This window comes from Pseudopipra pipra, chromosome 3 (genome assembly GCF_036250125.1).
Source record: "Pseudopipra pipra isolate bDixPip1 chromosome 3, bDixPip1.hap1, whole genome shotgun sequence".
In the NCBI taxonomy this organism is placed as follows: Eukaryota; Metazoa; Chordata; class Aves; order Passeriformes; family Pipridae; genus Pseudopipra; species Pseudopipra pipra.
Window position 1 is genome coordinate 21666443 of NC_087551.1, and position 19872 is coordinate 21686314.

The 19872-nt window shown below is 42.0% G+C and overlaps 1 protein-coding gene and 1 long non-coding RNA gene across 4 annotated transcripts in view; one reads left to right on the forward strand and one right to left on the reverse strand.

Annotated features, from left to right (window-relative positions):
- The window catches only part of KCNK2 (potassium two pore domain channel subfamily K member 2), a 107135-nt gene that overhangs the window by 66847 nt on the left and 20416 nt on the right, over positions 1–19872 (reverse strand). For 2 of the 3 annotated variants that reach the window (XM_064648238.1, XM_064648239.1), the window contains one exon: positions 8882–9192. In XM_064648238.1, the coding sequence (XP_064504308.1) occupies positions 8882–9192 (311 nt within the window). Of the gene's footprint in view, positions 1–8881; positions 9193–10906; positions 10965–11586; positions 11876–19872 lie in introns of those variants that run through there. The other variant, XM_064648240.1, reaches the window with a different exon arrangement.
- On the forward strand, positions 5612–6537 carry LOC135411069 (uncharacterized). The gene is made up of 2 exons (XR_010428979.1): positions 5612–5761; positions 6147–6537. It is a non-coding gene; the product is annotated as an uncharacterized LOC135411069 (long non-coding RNA).

The following is a 19872-nucleotide window of genomic DNA, read 5'->3' on the forward strand; positions in this document are numbered from 1 at the left end:
GAAAACAGAAAAGAGGTAGAGATGCTTGAGCCCAGAGTGGATAGGCCAGGCATGACCTGCCTTTCTCTCGAAAACAGGACCTGAGCTCCAAAAAACACATAGGTACTGCTTTCACACTGTAATTTTTTTGCTTGAAATCAGAACACTGGGAAAAGGAGAGTGACAATACAAATCACATTTTAATTGGATGTCAGTTTTTCATTTCCTATGTAATTTAGAGACACTTTCTGGTAAATACATTGCAGAGTTTTGTATTATGAGATCCCTGTGTTCATGCAGGCATCTGTCTGTAGAGGCCATGCTGAACTACCCTTTGCAGATTAAGACATAGTATATTGTGACTTCTGTCAAAACAAGAGATAAAAACAGTCTTTCAAACAGCACAGTCACTTTGTGAAAACAGGACAATTCTAGGTCAGGGATTTCATCCTCTGGTCCTCTGACCCTGCAAGGAGTCAATGGAGATGACTGACAAAAGCCAGCCTGTTGGCCATAGAGCTACATTCACTAAGCAGGGGTCTAGAGAGACACAGCAGAAGTAAGAAGAGGTTATAAAGTGTGAAGGCTAGCCTCTGGTAGTCAACTGTTGTCTCACATGGAAATCAGGCAGAAGTAAGTATGTGTCAAACCAGTCACTCTAATGCTCATCTCCTTGTTCCTCACCAGGCTCTGTGTTCATGTTTGTGTACCATCTTCCAGTCACTTCACTTTTATGAAATGATGTAACACAACACTTTATTACTCTCAGCTCTACTGTCAAAGGATTAAAATAGAAGCACCTTAAATTATGCTTCTGATAAAATCCAGAGTGTGCTTTCTTTTGTTACCCAGCTTGTCAGGAGTCAGCTTGTGCTTCCTGGCAATCACTTATCAAGCGATGTCAAAAAGTCAGATATGTCTCAAAGTTTCTGAAAACATTTCTCAGCCTGGATTTCTTCCTTCACTGCTCTGTTGCCATTCGACAAGGGCACTCTCACCAGTATAAAGATATTTCACGTAAGGCCCAGCTACTGCACAAGTCATATGGTTTTATTTCAGCTTTTGTTCACAAGGAATGGAAATTCTAGTTCCTAGTTCAGAGGCACACCAGGATGCTTTTAACACTTAGGAACAACTCTCCAGCCTCCAAAAGCACACACTTTTGGGCCTTGATGCTGAAAGAGATGTAAGAATTAAAGAACACTTTTCACACTCTTCCATAATCTACTTGAACTAAAAACATATATAAACATTGAAAAACATTACTTCTGAATAAGCATTAAAAACCTCATGGGCTTATATGTGTATAAATTCTCTGTATGTGCATACATATGTATGTATATATACATACACGTTCGGGGAAGAAGGCTTTGCTTCTTGAAATTACAGACTGGCAGAATTATTCAAACAGCTGTTCAACGGGACTGACTTACTAATGAGTCATATCTGCTACCCTTTCTAAGCCAAAAGCTGTCACTCAGATGCAATCAGGCTAGGTAAGTTCCAGGTCCCTATAAAACTGTTCATCTGAAGCAAATGTAATCTTTAAGGGACTCAACACCAGAAGCAGCAAAAAAAGTTTGAAACCAATCTGCTTGAACAAAGTGACAAGGGCAGTTAGAATTTATTTATTATTCTCCCCCAAAAAATATATTTTTCTTAAGCTTGTGAAGGATAATAACCACTTTAAAAAATTCTTTGTGTTTAACCACCATGTAGGAAATAACTACAGAAAAGGGAGCTGTCCTGTCCGTGGCTGGAATGCTCCCAGGCAACAGAAAGTTTGACAAAAATTCCCTCCCTCCAGGAGCTGAGTACAGAGCCAGAAAAGGGGATCTGGCTCTAAGACAGGACAGCAGGAACCTAAGCAAGGAGTACACAGAACCCATGTGCTTCTGCAACCCATCCAGACTCCACCACAGCAGGTGGAGGGTATCTGTGTGGAGAAGCTTGTGATCAAAGGTCTTTCACAGAGATCTTTCGTTTAGTAAATATTTCTCTGGTCTGGAGATAAAGGTAGAATTGGGGGTGCTTTATTGTGGAAGGAGACAGAAACATTAGAACATTTGTTTCCGGCAAGAGTGAAGCAAAAAGGAAACACAGGCACAGCAAGAGGAAAAGAGAAACAGGATCTTACTGCACCAGTTAGGACTACCAGGATATGCAGAGTTAAGAGTACATAAGCTTGAGTGCTCTGATGGGTAGACACCTAACTAAGGACAGACACATGCACAGGCTAACAACTCAAAGTACAGTTCCTGCACTGCATGGCTTAACTACTTTAAAAGTCCTTCATTTCGTTTTTCATTGCTTTGGAAACACCGTCAACAGGCAGCTCTGCTACCGATGTTTGCAATTTGTCATAAGCTTCATGTCTGAAATGCAGATGGTACATTAAAAAACTGATGCAATGATATTTTGCATCCCCAGACAAATAAATAAAATATTCTGCAGCATCAATTTCTTTTATACTGGTCTATCAACCTTTTTGAGGTTCTGAGGTTCTAAGGTTTAAAAAGCATAAACGATTGCTGCTTCCATGTTAGGATCCAGACATGGGATGGTTCCTGCTTCCTTTTGGAGAGGCTGTAAGGAATTGCAAAAGGAAGAGACTAAGAATATTTAGGGTTTAAACAGGCACATTCAAACTCCTTCGAAAAGTTCCTGCTTAGAGGACCCACAAGCTACAGCTCATAGGACTGAAAATATCCATAAATGTTATGATTCAAAGAACTAACAACATTTGATTCGACCTTAATAGATTTAGCTTTTAAATTTTAATTTTGTCTAAATAAATTTTAGATTTGTCTGAAAAAAAGATCTTTGAATCTACAAAAATTGTACAGCAAGCTCAAATACCTTCTAGTCTCTGGGAGAGAAAGGATGTACACTTCTATATTTTAACAGTTTTCTACATAAGCAGGGAAACGCGCCTCAAGGAGCTTATCTGGTTGAAATTAAACAACATATTCCTGAAAATTTATTTTCTTCCAAAGTAATTTTCTTGGGGCTACAATGTAAGCTGTAAAGAAGCCTATAAAAGAGACACAAAATCAGCTACTAGTGGAGGTGCAACTTTCTATAGCTACCTATCTTCAACTATAAAAATGAAGCCACAGCAAACACATGTTTTAAAGTAAAATATCTTTATAAGAAATTAGTCACATAAGAAGCCATGATGACTGGTGATGCCAGTTTGATGAAAAAAACACTGCTTCCATGTCATTCATAACTATGTCAGGCTTCCTTGAGAAGAAAAAACTGCATTTTTCCTCAAGGGAAATTAAAAAAAAAAAACCAACACATTTTGGTCTCATTCACAATCTAAGAGATGAATGGAAAGAAAAGGGAGAATGCAGTTGATGTAAATGTGAGATGAAAACAGGCATGGCACACGACTGTGGACCCTTGCACAGAGAGCTCTTCTCCCCATATTGACCACAAGCCCACAGAGGACCCAAGGAGATCAACTTGTGGGATCAAGGTCAATTCAGCTAATCCTGCTGGTTCATTAATTCTTTTTTGTTTGTTTGTTTTAAATGCAAGCACATTTTTGTGGGCATTCAGTTTTCAGAAGAAGCCACATACCCTGACAGGGGCTGGACTTAAAACTCTACAAAAATATTACTGCTGAGGCAGCTTGGTGCAGCATTCTGAAATTGTTCAGATTTCAAAACAAGGGTTTTATAAGACAAGAATTACCACATACAGCACTTGGAACACATTAAAAGATTGTGCAGTTTAGTGTAATTATGTTTTTCCACTTGTTAGGATTTTGAGAACAAATATATTTGAAGGATTTTTCTGCTAAAGGAACCAGAAATTAAATATGTTCCATTATTAACTTATGTTTCTTTGTACCTTTACTTGAAAACTTTTCATTAATTTTCAGAATTTACTCCCTAAGATAGTGATAATAATTCACACCAGCTTACTAGGACTTCTAGGTATTTAAAATAATAGAAGTGAAATTTTTCATATTTCCTATTTTTGTATGCAAAAATAATACTCTAAACAACTCGATGACTGGATATTAAAAGGAAATTTTTTTCCATTTTGGTTTAAAAAGTTCAACATAAACAAATAACTGCTGAGCAAAACATAATTAGGTGATATTTACATAGAAAGCTCTTATCTTTTTTTTTTTAATCAGCTTTTTCTTTGGTGAGGGGACAAACAGTTGCCTGTCATTGCCAAGACATCCCACAGTGCAAAATACTGGTCACATCCCTATGTCCCAGGAACAACAGGAATTCTGGGTGAGGGGAAAGCAAATTCATTGTTATTTCATGCACCTCATTTCCTCTATAGGATCTTTGGGAACATATGGAGGGCATGAGGTGTATGAAACAATAATGACAACTTTATGAAGTCGCTGGTATCATATTCAGCAGGCTCACCTGTTCCCAGAGACAACCCCAGGAGACAACGTGAAGGTAGACACAAGTGGCTTTGCAGGAGTACACGACTGCAACCCAAACATCAGAATGTAACCTAACATTTCTTTACATTTGCTACTACGGGCAGGTGCATAAATGCAGCAGAAAATTTTGCTAGGTACTTGGCAATACACTTTGTGCATCTGAGTTTAGAAACTGTCTCTATCATTTCAAATGCTTAGTGGCAAGCTTGCTATAGGGAACAGTCAACAAACAAAAAGAAACTTAGAATTAGATTGAAAGAATTAGATACAAGTGCTTCATTTAGAGAATTATTTCATTCTTTAATGCTTATTGTTGCTTGCGTGTGTGTAGCTGGATTACTCCCAGGTTTCTATCAGCTTCTGCCAACAAAAAGCTCAGTGGAGGGGGAAAAATTTAGACATGAGATGTAAAAAAATGCCTAGTGTATATGAAGATCATGTTCATATATTTGGTCACATATACATTAAATCCACACCATCTGAACTACATTTTCTCTTTTATTCTGTCACCTGACAGTTACTCTGCATTGCATGGCAGGGCCGAGTTGAGAGCAGGTATAGACAGAGAAACCAAAACATCATTCATGATGAATTGTAGAGTGGATGAATTGTAGAGTGTTCTTCTTCCAAAAGAAGAAATAGCAGCAAAAAGTACCTGATCACATCCCTTTCTACAGCTTTATAGTGTATTGGATATCACAGATAACCTTCACCAAACCAATGTTTTCTCATCTGTTAATAACTGAGATCCTTTTGAGACCTTCCAACTGAAACTTTTTTTAAAGGTTTTTTTTTTTTAAGTTTAGCACCAGACCATGCACAGCTTGCTGCTCTGTTGTATTCTCATTAGACTCACCAAGGCAGTGTTGATACTTCCACAGGCTTCCCTCCTGGGATGTTTCTCTAGTCGTAGATTTAGATATACCAGCAGTGAGTGTCGTGCACTGCCCACCTCAGCACCATTTGGTACAGCATGCAGTGATCCACTTAATACTGTTGTTAATACTGGCTTCTGGCTACAGCAAAAGGAGTTCAAACTGCCTGAAAAAAATGGCCTCTTGGGTGTACAGGTATGCTCTGCATGATTTTTGCACATTTTTAATATGATACTAAATAGAGGTGCTCACAAAGTATCAAAATAATTACATACCTGGATATACCTCTCAGGGTCATATATTGCTGTTGTTCCTTATATTTTGTTACAGTGAGGCAAAAAGTAACTGAAGTGGTTTAGACTGAGGGAGATTTGCTACACTGGGCAATGGAAGTCACAGATAGAGAAGGTCACAAAGACCACTTCCTTGTCAACACAGGAATGATGTTGCTTGACTGGGCTGAAAGCTTATGAGGAGCACCCAGGTAATTGTTCTGAGGGAGCTGAAGTTATTTGGCTGCCATCACCAGAGCACTCTATTTCATTAACTTTGCACATTTTCTATGCTGCATAATAGCTCTCCAATGCCCCACATTTTACACCTATATAAAATATATTAAGTCTATAAAAGTATAATTCTCACCTACTACACCTAGAGGAGCCATAGAATCAATGTGACAATACACAGTTTCAGGAATTCTAAACCCAGGGAATAAAACTTCGTGTGCTGAAAAGTTCCCAATAGTATATATTGTTGTACCAGGAAAGAGTTTGGTGATTGGTGAGATAAAATAAGGATAGAAAAGATAAGAAGGGAAAATTCACTATCCTGTGTGTATTCATAGAAACACACAACTCTTTTGTGAACAGGTTTGCGACAAGAGGAAGATTTTGGCTCCTGAGTGCTAAAGAAACTGGACTGTCATTCCACTTGTGCAGTTATTTTTACTGGAATTTGTGCTCTCCAACTAACCTCTCCAATATGCTCACCTGACTAAGCTACCACGTATCATACTGGCATTGGACAGTCTTGGGATAGTCAAGTCTGCTTCTGAGTTGGGATTAAATGCCAGAGCAGAAGTTGTGAAGATACAAAAAGCCTGGCATGAAAAGCACCTTGAGCAATGACTAACATGAAACAGGGCCAAACCAGCTCCTGGATTCCCAGGACAGTAAGTTCAAAAGGAAAAGTTTATAATGACTTTCATTATAGTTTGACTCAAGGTAAATACTTGATTAAAGAAGACATTACATACTGTAAGCTCTGTAATTTTCTTCGCACCCACTAATCATTCCAGCTTCCTTCTACCCTAGTACATATTAATTTTCAGTTTTATAGCTTTTAGAGAATCCTTAAATATAATTTACTTTTTCTTTGCACGCACTATTTATTTTTATTCATATAGACATCCAACAAAAACTGAAGACGTACTGCATTATACTGTAATAGCTGTCAGAGGTAATCCCAGAGTGACAAAATGTATTCCAGTAATTCAGCTTCTGTGACAAAGTGGTAACTAGGGCAGAAACATGACCCCATGTTTAAGACAGCAACCCAGACTTGGAAAAATTAATTTGAGGTTCTCTTTTACCATTGCTTTCCCATTTTACTTTGGACAAGTAGAATTTCCAAGCCCTTAAACAACTTGATGTAATTCATTAACAGTTATTCTGCTTAAAGTAAGGCACCCAAAGGGGCACCCTATGCCTCAACTCTTCTTCTGTAAAAGAAGTGTTACAGCACATTCCTACATCGTGGTGTTCTTCTTTACAGAGAAGCAGAAGGGAACAAGGAGAAATGAAGTTTTTCATTTAGCCCTATAACAAGCAGAGCAAACTCTTCCCACAACTATCTGTCATCCATGTGCAGTGGAAGGCTGTGTCCCCTCCTCATGCTTCACATGTCTGTGTTTTTCTGGTCATGCCAAGATCACTAGTGAAGATGGGAGCTAATGCTGATATGGTTATCTGTGTTCTGATGATTGTACTGAAACTCATTATTTTACACAGAACATCAAATGGGCATTGAATGCTGATGGAGTGGTTTTTTATTATCAATCTGTGCTTCTGGGTAAAGAATCATAAATGCTAAAATATCTAAGTAGTCCACAGCAAACTTCAATAGTTTTTGCCTTAAGGTCCATCTCACAGATGATGTAAGATAATATTGCTTCAAAATTTCTTTTTGTATCTTCATAAGTACAGGATCTGACCTAAAAATTTCATATGGGGCTATTTATAGTAGCTACAAGAGATATTTTTCATCAGAATGTGCTTGTATATTTCTCTGAAAGATTATTTCACATCTGCTGGTAAAACCACTGAAACATAGTTACTACACAGCATCAAAATTACTATCTGCAGCATGTCCTCAGGCATGCCTAGTCAAGATTCATGGAGATAGGAACTATCTGACAGCCATTTAAAGGGTAGCAATTTTGGAACACATTTTAGCAACAGGGCAGGTGAGAAATCATAAACAAGACTTTTTCCCAGCTTACCTTTAAAATTCAAAAGCAGTGCACCATAAAAATAACTCAGTACATCAGAACTCCGCATTTTAAACTGAAAAAAACCCCACATCTATGCTGATGCTCAAGGCAGATAAGTCTAGAGAGGTAAAATCAACTTCTAAACTCCCAGCTATATCTGCTGTCAAAAAACACCTCCACAAAGCTTTGCTGCCCATGCAACTGGCATGCTCCAGAGCTCCTGCTCACCAAGGTCTGGATGCTGGCCACCCTCTCCTGCTCTCCCCTGTCTCATCTCAGGCTCTGTAGACCCAGACAGCCCCATGGCTACTGTTAAGGAAGGAGTTAATCCTTACTAACTCTTGGTAACTCCGGCCTCATATTTCATTGTCTTATCCCCAAAACCAATGTTATTTAGCAGCCCCCTGCTATTCCCTCCAGTGCCACTGGATATTCCTGAGAACATGGGATTTAGGTTAGAGTGGGACTCCAGATCTGGTTCTGTGTTACTGCAAATAAATTTTTCCTATGGTTCTGAAGCAAGTGACCTGCAAGGGTAAAGTCACGTTAGTAGGAACACACCAATGCACATCATTTGTGGATATGCCTTTAAGAAGCAGAGGAGTTTGAGATTTAAGATCAAAATAGGAAGTCCATGGTACTTTCCTGTCTTAAAACAAAATCAATAAAAAGAAATATACAGCTGGAAGGAAAGCTAGCCTGATGAAATCACAGTAAATTAGAAGTCCTTCAAGGCAATGGATGGTGTAGTTTCTTCCTCAGAATTAGGCACTTCAAATATTGACAGAATTAGTAAGGCACAATCAATACACCAATTCCTTCGTGAACTATTAATTATATATATTGCTGATGAATAATCATTTAATTAGCATAATGGGAGGCTTCAGTGAAAAGGCTGTCTACAAAGCATACTGGACCTAAAAATAGCAATAGCTTTTCAACCATGAGGCTTTGCATGAAAATGCCATTGCTCAACTTCTGGTCTTAACACTTGTTACATCACTTGGCCAATACACATCTTTGCTTACAAAGGTTTTGCCCCTTATCACTGTAGTACTGCCATGTATAATTTGTTCCTCTAAGGCATGGTGACAAGGGTTTGGTATGGATTACCTGAATCAGTTCATCAAGCTCTGTTGCATTCACACAAGAATGCTGAGATACAAACGTCTGCTTCTGAATCACAATGGTGGTTCTCTGGGAGGTCTCATGAGGCTGCTCCAGGGCTTTAAATACTGTTGCTCCAATTATTAAATACACGACTACCACCAGAAAAATTGTTGAGACTGTCTTCCATTTCATAACATTAATAGCCGAATCGTTTTCCTCCCGTGAAGCAAGCACGGTAGGCTTGGTGGAAAATGATAATCTTGGTTTGGAGTTTTGAGTAGCCGATTTGGGATCCAGTAAGTCAGGTGCCGCCACTGGCAAAAACAGAAAAAAAAAAGTTAATGTTTACAGTGCCACTCAGATTTTGTTAACTGAACTTCTTGTCAAGCAATTACATAAATTCTGTTGCTTCTAATTGGAATTCTTAACTGTTGAATCTCTGTCTTACCCCCCATGGCACCTTACAGCAAATCAACATGTTGCTCTGAGTAGTAGTATCCATTTAACAGGCATACACACATTTGCAACATTTTCTATGTGTGTCCCTTTGTCATATGCAATCATTTCCAAAAGCAGATTTCAGCTACACTCTTGCATTTCATTAAATTACTACAAGGTAGTATTTTGCTGCAGACATTCTTTTCGTCCGCTGCTCTCCTGAGCACTGCTATGCAGCTTTCCAGCTGTGTTTTACCTCAGCGTTCAGAAGTAGCAGGAAAATACAAAAACTTCTGTCCTTCACCTATTTTGTACTGTCCTCTGACAAATTCTCTCTGAGAAGTTGCGAGATCACTTCCAAACTCCCCAGACAAAACCGTAAAAACAAGACGTTGCTCAACCTACTGGTCTTAAAGTGCTAATTGCATATCGATTACACCTCTCAGAAAACGCGAGTAAAACACATGTGTACTTACTGGAAGAGTCATACATTTGTTAGAGTGGGTATTTTTATTTACAGCTACAAAAACCCGCCGGGTTAGGAAAAGAGCATCTGAGTGTGTTATCAAGTATCTGGATAACTCATGTGACTACCAGCAACTACATGGGCACCAAAAAAAAAAAATCCTCCACATCAAGTGCAGGTAAAGGTCTCCTGTGGGAAGATGGCCACAGCAGTGACCACACCATCTATATTTAAATTGTTTTGAATTACGAGTATGTTTTGAATGGCCAAGACAACGCTTCCAGCTGCCGGTGGGAAAAGCCCAGATCTAAATCTAGAGGAAAGTGTCCCTCAGGACGGTGGAGGTGGGACGCGTCCCTTCAGGGGAGGCGATGGCCCTTGGCAGTCACCGAGTGGGCACTCGCCGGGCTCTGACACACACCTCGGCGCCGGGGGAAGGAGTCGGCAGGGAGGGTGGCAGCCCCGAGCCGGGCGGGGACCGGGGACACCCCTCACAGCCCGCGGGCTGGGCGCCGGGCACCCCACGCGGTCCCGCCTCCCACCGCCCCGGCCCCCGCCCCACGGGCACCCGGGGGTCGGGCACAGCCCCCCCGCCCCCTGCTCCACACCTTGGCGGGGGAAGCCCCTTCCTCGCCACCGCCTTGTCTCCCGTCGCAGCCCCCGAGACCCTCCGAGCCCCCAGGGACGGTGCCGTGGACCGCTCCCCGCCCGCCCGGAGCAGCGCCGACCCGCCGCGGCCGCCGGCGGCGAACAAAGGAGCGGGCACCGGGCACCGCCGCTCCGCCGCCCGCCCCGCCGCCCCCTCCCCGCAGCCGGTGCAATGCCCCGGGGTTCGTCCGCTGCCCCCGAGGGGCGCAGCCCCGGTAGCCCCCGGGCAGCTGCCGCGGGCTGGGATGCTCCGCTGCGGGGAGCGGCGCGGGGGGGAGGCGGCCGGCGGCGGGGCCGGGGCGCGGCGCGAGCGGGGCCGGGAAGGGAAGGGAAAGGAGCCAGGCAAGGTACAAAGGGGCCCCGAGCCACCGCGGCGGCGTGGGGAGCATCCCGGGGTCCGGCGCGGGGGAAGCAGGGGCGCATGCAGCATCCGCAGGGCTGGGAGCGGGGAGGCACGCCATTGTGCTCGTACTCACTTCTTATTTACCGACCCGGTGCCCTCTCCTCGCTCCACGGGCAGGCATTTTTTCAGGGCTTGGGTAGATACAGTTAGAGCAAATCAAAAAAAATTAAAAATTAAAAAAAAAAAAAAGAAGAAAGAAAAGAAAAAGGAAAATAAAAGAAAGGCTGGAGCAGACCGAGAGGAAGAGGCTGATGGATGGGTCTGTAGGAGAGGGAGCGGCAGGGGCGGGCGGGCTGGCAACGAGGATCCCGCCGGCTCCCCCCGGCCCCGGGGCGTGCGAGGTGCCTCACGTCGCGCATCGCGCATCGCACATCGCGGCGCGCCCGTGTGTGCGAGAGTGTGCGAGTGTGCCTGAGTGTGTGCGAGCGTGTCCGTGCCCACCCGTGTGCGTGTATGTGAGTGTCCGTGTGTGCTCCGCTTCGCAGGGCGTGCGGAGCAGCCCGAGCCCGGCGGTGCCTTTTGTGGGGCGGCGGGGCAGCAGCACCGCTGGCTGTGTGTGTCCCCCCCGCCCCTCCGCGCCCCCTTCCGCGCCCCCCGGCGGCGGGGGGGCAGCCCCTCTCCGCTCCTCGCCGCTCCCGGCCCGCCAGGGATGCGCGCCCCTCCGCGCTGGCACCCGGCTGGGCGGCGAGCAGATGCTGCAGGGACATGGGGAAAAGATGGAGGGGGGAGGCGGCGGGGGAGGCAGAGCGGTACCTGCGGAGACCAAGGTCTCGCCTGGAAACGAGCGAGGAGAGAGGAGGGAAGGAGGGAGGAGAGGAGGAGAAGGCACCGGCCACCCCCTCTGGCAAGGCAGGACCTGCCGGCGGTCCCCGCTCCAGCCTCACACCCGGCTGCCTCGCCAGAGCCTCCCTGTGAACTTTTGAACTGTCCGAAATGTCACCACATTAGTAGGAGCGGGGGGACAAGCGGGGAGACCTCGGCCCTCGCCGCAGAGCTGTGCGGGGCTGAGGAGCCGGGCGGCTCCGTCCTTCTCGGCTCGGCCTGATTTTAACCCGGTGCTTGGCTGCCTGGCGTGTTGCTGCAAGGAGTTAACTAGGTGGGATCTAGGAGTCAGGGATGGTAGCTGCTCTCCTATCGCACGCACCGCCTGCGCACCGCCTTCTTCCATTTCAGTCTTGATAGATACATCAGAAATGCTGCTTCAACTGTGGTTTCTGCCACTAAAAAGCTTGAAATTATTCTTGCTATCTTTGCCGCGGGCTAACTCCCCTATTTCCCAGTCGTCTATCACCAGTGACACTATCCATGGGTCAGTTGTTCACACTGGGTTGCTGAACATCTAGACTTGTCTAAAAGACAGAAGATGATTTACCAAGAGAAACCAAAAACTGCTCCCACAACCATTCTCTTAAAAGTCTCTGCAACCACTTAAAAAAATTACTCACCATAACAAATGGGTATAAGTCACAAGCATTTAAAGCCAGAGGCTGTATCTATAAAATGGCCAAAGACAGTCATACATCGGGTGTTTAATGGGCTATAATCCTGCTTAAATCAGCAGCACCATCAGCAAACACTTTAGAAGTCACTTATTTTAACACTTCTCCATATCAGTGTGACATAATACAAATGAGTGTAATATTGAGTTCCTTAGGACTCCAATTTCAGCAACATCAATCACACCAATCTCCCCCAGTGTGTCCACACGTCTCCACAAAATGCAGCACAGGGCAGGAAGCTGCCTCTGCTATTTCAGTGTAAGCTATAGCTCATTGCTCCCCATTGCTGTGAACCAGCAGCACAGTTATCGAGTAACAGGAGCTTCTGGGCCCAGTCCAAGAAACCCTTGCAAGCAGACCTTCAGTCATACAGTCAACTTCATCGACATGGTCCCAATCCTCAAACAACAGAAGTGTCTGCTTCGGACTACTGATACTCTCTCGCTCAAGGAATTCTTGAAGATCTTTTTTATATTCCCTTTTCTCCCCAAAAGATTTCTTAATCATTAGTCCACATAAAAGTTGCCTCTTCCTATCTCATGGAAAAGAATAATTTCGCAGAATTTCTTTCAGCATCCTATGGGAGAACAGGCATGAAAATTTACCTACAAGTGGAACCTGTGTCTATAAAAAATACTGTGGAAAATAGTACTACATGCCTTTCTTTAGCAATCTAAATATTTGGAATGAGATTCTGTTTTTCCTTGAGGGAAGGAATTATTATTAAAAGCTGAAAAAGGCTCATACTCATTGCCTACAAATTGAAATCAATGGGAAGCCTTCCAATAGCTTCAAGAGGGTTTGGAGCAGGCCTTAAATTTAGGCATTCCACCCAACAGGCAGAAACCATTTGAAATCCACTCCAGAAGGTGACTGCGTTGGTGCCTTAACTTCCATAGTTGAAGAGCTGTCTCTGTGAAAGTAGTTATTTCTATTAATTACCCAGTAAATATCTCCAACATCTACTTTCACTTGGCTGATATTTTCCACCTATTGCGATCCCAGACGCAGTCCTCAGCTGGAGCTTACCCCTTACTTAGAGAGGACTTGAGCTATGCATTCTCATTTCTACTAGGGATATGAACACTCCACATACAGCAGTGACAGATATCTTCAAAACCAGCAACAAAACCAGTTATTCTTTTTGTGGTCTACAACAATAACTATTGTGTATAGCAACTCCACTTTCTGGAGGCCTTATATAGCACCAGCATTTCCTCTATGGAGTCATGCCCTCCGATATTTTTTCATAATGTACCCCACACATTGTTTGAATATTGCGCATGACCACTTTGCCCTCAAATTTGGAACTGACATTTGACTAGTTTGACACATCAGGCCTGAGCTTTATTAAACAAACACACTTAAATGCTGCATATCACTGACAAATCTTCCCACCAACCAACATGAACAAGATTAAGTAGTAAAAGGGCTACAACACAGAGCTCCAGCCTTACACACGAATGGGCTTGCTGCTGAGCCAAAGAGATTTATCTGAACAAACTGGTAAAAAAATGTTTCTAAGATTAAGTATAAGCAGGTTTGTGTATTTCATACTAACATGAGAAAAATTCACAAAATACAGGACTGTCAAATGGTGTCTAAAAATGTATTGACATGAGTTTAAGATGACCACAATACTCACAGACGGTGCTTGCTGGAAGCTGCTCAACTCTTTGAAATGCTAAAAGTAGGCTCAGCCAAGAGGGACAGGCATGCAGCACGCAGAGGAAGTCAAAGTTACATGATAAACGTAGTAATCATATATTCATAGAAATAACAGCTGTAGATGATCTAAACGTAGCTTTGACAGGACAGGAGGTCACTTGCAAGGAAATAATTATTCCAGAAAAATATTGCCCTTGAAAGACCAATTTAAAAATCGTATGTAAAAAGTATTCTTACCTTTCTCTAACACTTTCTCTTTCTAGTTGTAGGAGCCATCCCCTCCCTGGAAGGCCACAAACACTTGTCTTACACCCAGAGCAAGAGGCTTCTGCTAAGCCTTCACCTTTCTGAGCAGTAAATGCTCTTCTCCTTTAACCAGATTTATAATGGGAGGCACCACATATTCCAGCCTTTTTCATCCTTACTTACTTGCCAAGGATTTCTGCATTCCCAAAAGACCATTATGGCAAGGGTTCCAGTGAGGGCATTTGCCTTGCTGACTTCAACAGCAACTTCTTCGTATGGGCTCCCATTTAATTTGCCACAGGGGACCTGAACCTTTGATCAAACAATGTATTGCTACAGGCTTTGGACCTTGCTGTTAACACAGCATCCTCCCCTCTTCCTCATGATATGAAAGAACGAAACCTCTGCCTCTCTTCAGAATTTGGCCAAACTATACACCCAGTTAGAGTCAAGGATAAACCTTTGCTACTGCTAAGTTTTATTACAAGAAAGCTTAGCAGAAATACTACTGGACTTGTATAGTAAGTTAATTTTAAGGGTTATTTTACTTATTCAGCAGAACTTAACAAATTACTTGTCTCTTGACTTCTTTGGAGACATTAAAAGATCTCTGTCAGTTCTTTATGGATAATTATGACATTAAGGCCATGCTGCATCACTGTATTCTGCCATTAAACCATTAGTAATATCCTGCTATGGGAATTTAAACTAAACAAGAAACTAATGGCATACAGCCTGCTTCTCTTTTGTGCAAATAAGAAGATAGACCATGTTCTTTGCAGGCAGTAAGAACACTGGTCTGCTCACAGTGACCACGCTGAAAGCACACCCTCCCACTAGGAGGGCAAAGACAAGGCAACATGCAGAAGATACTTGCATGTAAGTGATACTCAGCCCTCATCTGCCTCTGAAACTGGGGAAGCCTTAAAGTAGTCCTCCTATTTAAAAACATGTCATCACTTTTAATTCACATTGTGAAATGAGTTAAGCATATGCAGTGCAACCAGAGTATGTATCACAGAATCACAGAATTATAGAATGTTAAGGGTTGGAAGGGGCAAGGCCTTATCCAACCTGGCTTTGAACACTGCTAGGGCTGAGGCATCCACAGCCTCCCTGGCCAACCTGTTCGATTGTCTAACCACCTTCGCAGTAAAGAATTTCCTCCTAATATCTAACCTAAATTCTCCTCTTTCAGTTTGTACCCATTACTCCTTGTCCTACCACTACAGTTCCTGATGAAGAGTCCCTCTCTGGCTTTCCTGGAGGCCCCTTTCAGATACTGGAAGGCTGCTGTGAGATCTCCATGCAATCTTCTCTTCTCCAGGCTGAACAGCCTCGACTTTCTCATCCTGTCTTCACAGGGAAGGTGCTCCAGTTCCCTAATCAACTTTGTAGCCTTATCTGGACTTGCTCCAACAGTTCCATGTCCTTCTTATGCTGGGGACACCAGAACTGTGTGCAGTACTCCAGACAGGGTCTTACAAGAGCAGAGCAAAGGTAGAGAGCCACCTCCTTCGACCTGCTAGCTACGCTCCTTTTGCTGCAGCCCAGAATTCTGTTGTCTTCCTGGGCTGTAAGCGCACACTGCTGGCTCATATTGAGTTTTTCACCAACCATCATCCCTGAGTCCTTCTCTGCAGGGGTGTTCTAAATCAATTCTCCTCCCAACCTGTGCCTGGGGTTGCTGTGACCCAGGTGTAGACTTTGCACTTTGCTTTGCTGAACTCCCTGAGGTTCACATCAGTTCACCTCTCAGGCGTGTCAAGGTCCCTCCGGATGGCATTCCTTCCCCCCGCTTGTCAACTGCACTACACAGTACTAATGAGTTTTACCTCACTAGCAAGATATTATGTCTACCATGAGTGTGACAAATTATTTATTCAGCAGAAAAGCCATTGTTTCTCACCTCATCAATTACTAGAAAAAATGTTTACATGTGCCCATCTATTTTCTTACAGCTCAGTTGTCAGTTTTAATTAGGTTCTAATTCTTTCCCTTACTAGTAATTCTTATCTATTTTTCCACTTGCAGCAAGTGGGGAGTTATTTTAGAACTCATACAGTATTCACTGTTGTAATTAATATTGTGAATGTGTATTTTTCTTTACTGACTTGTAAATCTCCCAGTGGATTTCCTCCCTGCCTGTGTTGTGTTACTGGACCTAATGGGATTTATTTATCACATGTTCTGCCACTGTTTTTTCATATTTGTTTTCACAAATCTATTATGCTTGAACAGCTTTGAAGCAACAATTATAACTAACTGTCAATGCCATTCTCATCAATGATAAATGTGAATTGCCATATGTCAACTTTATTATGGATTATTTATGCACAGGAAAAACTTATTCTTACTTTGAATTACTGATCTCCTTGAGGGACAGCTAGTAGTGCTTTGGGATGCTTACAAAATGCTTCTCTGTAATCATCAAAATGTTCTACAAAATTGCTGGTTTGTAGTTTGTTTTTAATTTTTTGTAGTTGGGGTCTCTTCAAAACAGGAGACTGAAAACAGTAGTATCTGTCTGTCCACATCCACTAGTACCAATCATGCAACTGATCTTCATGGTTTTACTGGATAACTTATGACATAGAAACCTAATCTCTGTATTATCTTTGCAGACTGGAAAAAGACAAGGACTATTTTGAAAGAAAAAAACATACATAGAAGACTGCACACCTCAGGCCTGACAAGAATGTCTGTCTCTAAAGGCAGTTTTCCTTGAGTCACTAAGCAGGTGCTTACTTTTAAACTATATCTTGAGGAGCTGAAGATTTGATTTTTTGTATTTGTAAAGTACTATATCCACATCTTAGGTAACTCTGGAATTAGTGACACAGATGTATGACACAATAATCTGTAAATAAAATCAAATACAGACAGAGGACACTGGAAACCACCTAAAATAACATTAGTACTTTTCTTTTAGAGTAATCCACAAATAAGATTTGGAAGAAACAAAACAAACCAGACAAAGACAAGAGAAGAGAAAATAGCCCAGGAAATACTAAAGAAGTATCATGCAGGGATAATGAAAGAACTTGCTAGCAGAAATAAAGAATACGAATGAGGAGATGAAAAAGGAGAACATTAAGTATCATCTATGTTTTAAAACCACCAGACTTACTCTACCTGGCTTCAGCCATAAGAGAAAGTGTAATGAAATCTATGAATTATTTTCAAATATACACCAGAGATTGTTTTATGGCAATCTCTATGTGTTCAGCTACATAGGGATATATCTGGAAAGGATGCTACAAATTTTTTAGAGAAAGATAGCATTTGTTAGTCTTTTTTTTTTTCCTAATAATTTGTTCTAAGGTTTGTTCTTTCTGCGGTGATAAAGATGCCACTAACACCATGCAGGCAGGAAGCTGGGTGAACAGAGCCCAGTTTTCATAAGGTACTTGTCAGCAAGAAGAAGCATATATTGCTTCCATTCAGATGCATCGTGCATTGGCATTGCTCAGCACTTCCACCCTTGAAGACACTGTCTTCTATTTTCTTTAAAGTATAGATCTTGACATTCAGGGCTCGGTGGTTTAATCTTTGACTGGCAGCTATGGACTGTGGTGGCAGGAGAACAGGCTACAGGTTCATACTCATCTTTTCAACTTTAAAGTGTCTGCTAATCTTTATATTTTCCCTAGAAATAGGGTCTTCCAGTTGTGTCCTGCCACTGATATTAAGAATGTAAGGAAATCGAGCCACAGTTTTGTACAGTTTTCTGTTTTATTTTCAGTTGGTAGAAGGAATGTTAAAAGCTGGTCTCCAGCTCCAAGGAAATTATAGGTACAAAATACAGGGCAAGAGTGGCCCGTATTTTTCTCTTTGCACAGCAAATATAAACACACCCCAGACGTAATACCCCAAGCACCAAGTAGAACCGAAAGCACTTAGGGCTGTGACTGGTGAGAAAGTTATTTTGTATGACTCCTTCACATAAAACAGCTAAAATTAATATTATAAAATTTCCATGACATTTTAGCAGCCTGGACATGAAGGCTACTCTATTTCTAAAATTCTCAGCAGCTTAATATTTTTATAATAATCTGCCCAAAAAGATAAATTGCCCTATCACATAACTGTGCAAAGTAAAATTATTAAGAAATCATTACATTAGTGTAAAAGGTACTCTTTAATAAATATAATTATTTTTCTAAATTATTTATATTGGCAACAGATATAGCATAAGCAGCCCCCTATAACAATTTATGTAAACTTTCTGTGATTTTTTTTTTTTATTTATTAAAAATGGGAGTATATCAAATTAATGAGCATGATTGCCAGGAAAAAATTAATAGAAAAGCCGTAAAGAAACCAATTCCCGAAGTTATTGCTTTCTTAGCTTTTCATGTTCTCTCTAATAATGACTTTGGATATTAAAGGGATTACTACTCAAAAAATTTACCTAAGGCTTTATACAGCAAGAGTATCTCAATGAAAGAAATAAAACAAAAGCAGTGAGTAAGGAAGCCTCAGGCTGAACATTTGCACTAGATTCTTGGGGACTCATTGGCAATTTCTTTATTTTAGAGGGAAGATCTGATGATTTTTCTTACTCATAAAAATTGCCTAGAATATTTAGGAAAGTCAACTTTGATCACAATGCTGTAACTAGTACTGTAGATTTGTGGGAAAAATATCCTTTATTCATAACTTACAAGCTCACAGGGAGTAGGTCCTGCATCCTGCTAGCAAATCTGGATGTAATCCAGATGTGAAGGATTTTTGATATCCCTGTACATCACAGCAGAACCCCACACAAGGAGTCGTGTGGGAATTCAGAGCAAGATGCTGCATGCATAAGATTGTGCAGCCTAACACAAAAATATTGCCAACTTCTGAAGGTAGGGCAGGTATGGTCTTCACAGCAGCACACTCCAGCTGGTAACTCTGACCTCTCAGCATGGCAAACTGGCTCCAATATGGTACTTCCATGGCATATATGGGTTGCCTCCAGTTCTGGAGTTACTTCTTTGTCAGCTACTTTGGGTTTTTATATATCATTGTGCAGGGGACAGATATGGTATTTGACCTGGACAGAGGTGTCTATATGCAAAATATTGACCCCAAAAAGGCTATTTATTTTCATTTCTGTGTGGCTTAGTTTTCACCACTGGTGTTCTTTAACAAGCTTTCTGCTTCTGGACAGAAACATTCTTCCCATCACACTGCTCAACATTAATGACATTCTTATGCCCAATTAATCCAGAAAATAAGACTTCCTTTCTCCTAAGGGGAGTTTATTTGGCTTTTCTGGAAGGATAGCAGAACAAACTTTATGCAAAAGGTAGAGATGGTTACCACTTTCTTTTAAAACCTAAATAGAAGAAAAGCCTCCACCAGATTTCACATAATGGTGCAATGATTGGAAGACTCTCTCAGGATAAGGGAAAAAGGACTCTAATTATTTCTTCTGCATAAAGGCATTTAAATCCGCATCTTTAACCTTCCTGGGGAGAGCCTTTCACTGAGACAGCCCCAGTTCAAGCAAGCCACACTTTGAGATCACTGATCCTAACACATTACTGGACTAACACATTACAGGACTGCACTGTCCTGTAATTTTATCTGATCGCTAGAAAATATTACTGAGCTGTATTTGTTGTTCTCACATACA